Source organism: Triticum aestivum, chromosome 7D, assembly GCF_018294505.1.
Source record: "Triticum aestivum cultivar Chinese Spring chromosome 7D, IWGSC CS RefSeq v2.1, whole genome shotgun sequence".
NCBI classification, from domain to species: domain Eukaryota; kingdom Viridiplantae; phylum Streptophyta; class Magnoliopsida; order Poales; family Poaceae; genus Triticum; species Triticum aestivum.
In genome coordinates, this window is record NC_057814.1 from 62,424,886 (window position 1) to 62,431,445 (window position 6,560).

The 6,560-nt window shown below is 44.1% G+C and overlaps 1 protein-coding gene across 1 annotated transcript; it reads left to right on the forward strand.

Annotated features, from left to right (window-relative positions):
* The first annotated feature begins 1,761 nt into the window (after positions 1-1,761).
* On the forward strand, positions 1,762-5,806 carry LOC123167714 (gamma carbonic anhydrase 1, mitochondrial). Its single transcript, XM_044585572.1, has 5 exons — positions 1,762-2,048; positions 4,132-4,275; positions 4,344-4,469; positions 4,999-5,150; positions 5,297-5,806. The coding sequence occupies exons 1-5, from the start codon at positions 1,943-1,945 to the stop codon at positions 5,555-5,557; spliced, it is 789 nt and encodes a 262-aa protein (XP_044441507.1). The 5' UTR covers positions 1,762-1,942; the 3' UTR covers positions 5,558-5,806.
* Positions 5,807-6,560: the final 754 nt, after the last annotated feature.

Below are 6,560 nucleotides of genomic sequence, written 5' to 3' on the forward strand. Positions count from 1 at the left end.
GGGTCTTGTCCATCACATCATTCTCCTAATGATGTGATCCCATTCATCAAATGACAACACATGTCTATGGTTAGGAAACTTAACCATCTTTGATTAACGAGCTAGTCTAGTAGAGGCTTACTAGGGACACAGTGTTTTGTCTATGTATCCACACATGTATCAAGTTTCCGGATAATAAAATTCTAGCATGAATAATAAACATTTATCATGATATAAGGAAATATAAAATAACAACTTTATTATTGCCTCTAGGGCATATCTCCTTCAGACGGTTCCCCTAACAACACTTCTGTGCCACCGGAAGAAAGGAGGGGAGGGCTCTCTTCTTCTTATTCTTCCTTGGGCTTCTCCCTAGGTGGGAGAAGATTCCCCCCTCTGGCCTTGGTGTTCATAACCCCCGGAGGACTCCCCTCTGAGATTGGTTCTCTCCTCAACAGTATTTTTCTAGATGTTGTTTATGAGTCCTGTTACTATTTTATTCAGCACAGGAGTTCCATAACTCCGAAAAATCTAAAATTTTGGTGACGGTGGAAAAACTTCTAGAGCAAATCAGCGGCAAAATGACGCTACCAAGGGTCTCCCAGTTTCCCTATTGAGTATATTAGCAATTTTTCGATTGATAAATCATGAGCATGACGTAAAACAATGCTAAACACATACTGATATTCGATCACATGAGCATGTACTATGCAAAAAGTAGACACATCTACATATAATGCCAGTACAACTAACATAGAAATAAACACGAGCGGGATAAGCGAGTGATACCCTCCAGTAGGTCAACCAGAAACCGCGGCGGCGATGGGGTCTCCTCGGTGGCCTTCTTCTCGACGGTGAGTCGGTGAGCTTCGGTGGCCATGGCGGTGACGAAAGCGACGCGGATGTAGACGAACAACGGCGAGCAGTCGCTCCCCCAAAACCTAATCTCCCCTCTCCCGTATAGGATCTGGAGAGGCGGGGTTTCGGAGGCCTGCTCTCCCGTCAATCGTGTACGCGGTGGACGAGATAGGATCACCGGCGGCATTAGCAGCAAAAAGGAACGACAGAGGACGGTGCGCTTCGAGGCAGAGCAGATGCGATCTGTTTGCCGACACCTCTGTGAGCTCGGCTCGGCTCATTCCCACAACCCGCAAGTGATGCAAATTTTTGCCCCAAGTGCTGCAAATATTCAACAGCTCTAGCGGATGCCCAAAACCAAAACACTACGGTGGAAACCCAAACACCACGTTGAAACTTTCACGCCGCTCGATTCTGGACAATTCTCGCCATCTATCGCCACTGCCGCCACTCTCGCGACTGCCCCAACCCCACTGCTCGTTATCGTCGGCCTAGACAATTGTCGCGATGCAATCGCTGCCGCGAAAAGCTCGGAATGCTACTGCCGATTCCGACCTTTCCCGCCAGCTCCACCACTCGAGATGGTCGTCACTGGACCATTGGCCGCCGAGGTCAATTAGCGGTCGGCGACCTCCGCCGAGCTGCTGGCCTCATTTGGCGCAACGGGTGATGTGCCGCCACGGAAGTTGGCCGCACCCCCGCCTCCCTGGTCCGGCCAGCCTGCTGTCCTAGGCGGGCCGACGACCATCTAGGCCCCATCGACCTCCATGGGCCGAAATCTAGCTCGGCTCTTGACGACCATGGGATCCGTCTCCCAGCCTTCCACCATTGGGATCTCATTTTTCAATTGCTTTCCAATTTTTTGACACATGAATGGCAAAAAAAACTTTTCTCTCTATCCTATAATAATCATTTTTACATTACCAATTTTTACATCCGTTGGAGACGCTCCCGGCTCAGCTCCCCCCTCTCCTCTAGATCTCCCGACGCAACAAACGCAAGGCCACCGGCGCCTCCGCAGTCGCCGCCTCTGCGATCTTGCCCGCCGCCGCCGCCTCTGCGATCTTGCCCGCCGCCGCCGCCGCTGCCGCTGCCGCCCTGAGAGATGGCAAAGGCATTTTACGCGGTGGGGTTCTGGATCCGGGAGACCGGTCAGGCCCTCGACCGCCTCGGCTGCCGCCTCCAGGGGAACTACTTCTTCCACGAGCAGAGTAAGCATAGCCGCCTTCCCTCGCCCCTAATAATCCCCGCCCCCCTCTCCCTCGTCGATTTTCGATTTTTGCGGATACTCCGGGCATCCCGTGGATTTGTTCTTCTCGGGCGGCCCCAAAAGAGTGAGCAAATCGGGGTTACTGCCTGATGTTAGGGACGGTTCAGGAAATATCACGGTTATGTGTGCCCCATTAGGATGGGATTGGCCTAGGGTTCTGCATTTCTAGGTCATCGTCCTCGTTGCTCGGTTCATTTTGTGAAATATAGTGCTGTTTATTTACTGACGTGTCTTGGAATAGTTAACAGGTTTAATGTACAGTAAGCTAAAATTAAGGAGGTGGAAGGATTATAGATCACTCTTTGGAAGAACTTGCCTCTTCCCTATTTATACTAATTCCATATTAACTGAAATCCTGAATATGTCAAATTGCTATCTGCAACATCTGCTATCATTAGGTATTTGCCATGATTTTGGGATGCTATCCGGATAGCTGTAGTTCTATTAACACTCTTGAGCTCCATTCTGCCCCCTTTATCATTCTATTTGCCAGGTGAGCTGAAAGTCGAGGAATTCCTGTCTTAAGATGGGGTTGTGGCCGGAGTTTAATAATGTTTTTGATAATGTGTTTGTTGCAAATAGCTTATCTTGCTATTCGTGAGATTTACCTTTATCTTTAAAGATAGTCGGCCATGCTTGGGTGGTTTTGAGGTTTCACACGATGTAAACTAAAATTGTTCAGTTATCTTGTGTCGTGATTGAGTATTGCCTCGACCAGGGATTGCCATTTACATCTGTTTTGATTCAAATAGAAATCAATACTGGTAGTTTGCTTTCAGAAGACCCTTCATCTCATGAATCTACAATACCCTAGTATGCAAGCAAATGTACCCTTAAATTATTAACTCTTCGAGTAAATTGCACAATGAACACATCATGTAAGCTATCCTTCTGCATAACACAATACCTTTGGCAATGTTGTATTGGATCTGGCTTGCTTACTGGCCCCCACTCACAGTCACGTCTCAAAATGCTGGCCAGTTGTGGTCGTATCTGATGTGGTTCGTGGAAGTAGTGTCTCTGTTGCACGGCAGACCCCAAGATACACTGTTTAATCTTAGCCTCTTAGGCTGTGCCAATCTCTTAACCTTGTCCACGAGCAATGTCAACACTGTTGCCACCATATCAGCCCAGAATCGTGCCCGTATTTCTGTTCTACAGTAAGCTGGTCTATGCTGACAGTTTGTTTAGGTGGTAGAAAGCGGATTTAGATGGCACTATGGCAGAAGATTGGCTGCTTGCGGATGTATTTCTTAGAGGTTATATACTCCCTCCGTCTCAAAATAAGTGATTCAACTTTGTACTAACTTTAGTACAAACTTAGTACAAAGTCGAGTCACTTATTTTGGGATGGAGGGAGTACAAATTAGTTCAGTATACATGGTGACTTGTGCTATTTGCTCCAGTACTGTAGCCCGTTGCTCCTGAGAGTGACACAAATATAATTGGACACTTTTTGGTTCTGCACATTTCTTCCTAATCGATATCATTATCCTTGATGTGCATATGTTGTGTTCACCCCTTATTTGTATATCTGATGATGTTATTTTTGTCGTTTTCTGCTAGATTGTTTCTATATATTTGTAAGCTTAGTAATCCCGTGTTAGCATTTTGATTGCGCATCTCCTGAATGATAGCTAAGTGTTGTCACATTTTAGTGACAAAAAAAGGCATTGGCTTTTTACTTACATCGACTCTTATCTTCTTTGATCACTTAATCCCTGATCAAGCTCATGAATTTGTATTCCCTCTTCATGTCACACTCTGTAGATGGATAAACTGTGTATCCATCTGTAAGTTTTTCTTCATCTGCATATTAGCTTTCTGTGGCCGTGAAGTGGTAGATGACACTTTCTGATCACCTGATCTTCTGCACCCTTATCTGCAGGATGCTGCTTATGTTGTGCACTGCATCTAATTATTATTGCCATGTTTTATGTTGACATGCGTGATAATTATTTGTGCTGTTGTGAGCAACTACACCTATCAAAGTGCTAACATGATTTTGTTTTGGACCTATCCAGTTTCAAGGCATCGCACACTTATGAACATCTTTGACAAAGCCCCTCATGTTCACAAAGAGGCATTTGTCGCTCCAAGTGCATCCCTTATTGGTGATGTTGAAGTTGGACAAGGGTCTTCAATTTGGTACGGCTGCGTCTTAAGAGGTTTGTGCTCAATTTTCCAGTGAGCATCATTTCGGTCTTCTTTGCTAAATCAACATACTTGATTTCAGGTGATGCAAATAACGTTCAAGTTGGATCTGGGACGAATATACAGGACAATTCTGTTGTGCATGTGGCAAAATCTAATCTAACTGGGAAAGTCTTTCCAACCATCATTGGAGACAATGTCACAGTAGGTAAATATAGATATACCTTCTGGTTCTTGTTTTAACCACTGCTTTATTCGCGATGTTTAATTGTTCATTATCTGCTTAGACCAAAGTCTAGTATAGTAAAATTGTTATTGATCTTTATTGGGGTACTACTTCTCATTGGTATCCACAAATATTTCGTTATTGGAGCCCTAAATTATGCTCTCTGGACTGTAAGCATACATACCAGACAGATACCATGTTTTTATTCCGACACAATAGTATCGATAATTTCAAAGACAGTTTGAGCAATTGAGCTTTTGTGCAAAACCTTAGTAGAGTTAGCTTGACATACATTTAGCAGAGGATATGCACTATAAATAAACATTTGTATTTGAAATTTGAACTCTGATATTGGCAATGGTACCTATTGCCTCTCATATTGCCCACTATATGGTATGCCAGAACCAATCTGACACCAAACCTGTTTTCTTCTATGTAGGACCTTCATTCTCATGTAAAAAATTCACTGGTATTCTGATATAATATATATGTTCCAAACTTTGTTTTGCAGGACATAGTGCTGTATTACAAGGATGCACTGTTGAGGATGAAGCTTTTGTTGGTATGGGAGCAACCCTGTTAGATGGTGTTGTTGTGGAAAAGCATGGGATGGTTGCTGCTGGAGCCCTTGTAAGACAGAACACAAGGATCCCTTGTGGAGAGGTTGTGCTTTACTTCACCACTATTGTTTGGATTCTTATTTAGGTCATCTCAGACACGTCTGCTCATCTTTTTTTAATTAACTAACTCTTGTTTGATTATCTTATCTCAGCAAGTGCTCTGTTGTTGACTATCCCTGTTCAATTTAGGTATGGGGCGGAAACCCTGCGAAATTTCTGAGGAAGCTCACAGATGAGGAGATTGCTTTTATTGCGGAATCGGCTGCCAACTACTCCAACTTAGCCAAGGCACATGCTGTTGAGAATGCCAAACCCTTGGAGAAGATTGATTTTGAGAAAGTGTTGCGCAAGAAAGTTGCTTACCAGGACGAGGAACACGATTCCATGCTTAGTGGCACTCGAGAGGTCCCTCCAGAGCTGGCGCCACCCAGCTCTACCCCTGCTCAATAAGCTCTGGTTATCTGTTTTTTTTTTTCCTTTCTTTGGTGCCTTCACTGTCTTCAGTTTGAATTCTTATTATATCTCTATCTGTTCAGTGAGTTTGGCAGTTTACGTTTATTTCAATAATTTTGGGTCGAGCAATGTTCTAAAGCTGACCATGTAGTTCAGTTTTTGTATTCCATAAGTTTTAAGATCTATGGAACAAACAGAGCCATTTCACACAAATTTACCAGTAGCATGCACTGCGTTCATAGTTTACTCTGGCTGAAATTGTGAGATGCACTGGAGGAGATAAACCTACGTGAGGGGAAAACAACATGCGTCTTGAGGTGTTCTGTAGGCATGCATGATCTTGAGGCCGTGGTTTGAATTTATAGGTATTTTTGCCTTTTAAATTTCCGGATTTATTAGTCCCTCTTGTATTTTGAGTGAAACTTTGATCGTAAATTTGACAAGTGAAATGTAAGTTCTATGAAAAAAAATCATACTATTGGATTCATATTTGAATTCCCTTTTGGTAAGACGAGGGATATTGGCCAAGTCAAATGCATCAAGGACGGAGCAGGTCAACTCTTGGTGAAGGACGAGGAGATTAAGCACAGATGGCGGGAGTACTTCGACAAGCTGTTCAATGGGGAGAATGAGAGTTCTATCATTGAACTGGACGACTCCTTTGATGAGACCGGCATGCGTTTTGTGCGGCGAATCCAGGAGTCTGAGGTCAAGGAGGCTTTAAAAAGGATGAAAGGCGGCAAGGCGATGGGCCCTGATTGTATCCCCATTGAGGTGTGGAAAGGTCTTGGGGATATAGCGATAGTATGGCTAACCAAGCTTTTCAACCTCATTTTTCGGACAAACAAGATGTCAGAAAAATGGAGACGGAGTATATTAGTACCAATCTTCAAGAACAAGGGGGATGTTCAGAGTTGTACTAATTATCGTGGAATTAAGCTGATGAGCCATACAATGAAGCTATGGGAGAGGGTCATTGAGCACCGCTTAAGAAGAATGA

Excerpts from the sequence above, each read along its gene's own strand:
- LOC123167714 (XM_044585572.1), top strand. The coding sequence starts at position 1,943 with ATGGCAAAGGCATTTTACGCGGTGGGGTTCTGGATCCGGGAGACCGGT. Across the intron at positions 2,049-4,131 it reads CTACTTCTTCCACGAGCAGA|TTTCAAGGCATCGCACACTT; the intron begins GTAAGCATAGCC and ends GGACCTATCCAG. Across the intron at positions 4,470-4,998 it reads TGGAGACAATGTCACAGTAG|GACATAGTGCTGTATTACAA; the intron begins GTAAATATAGAT and ends TTTGTTTTGCAG.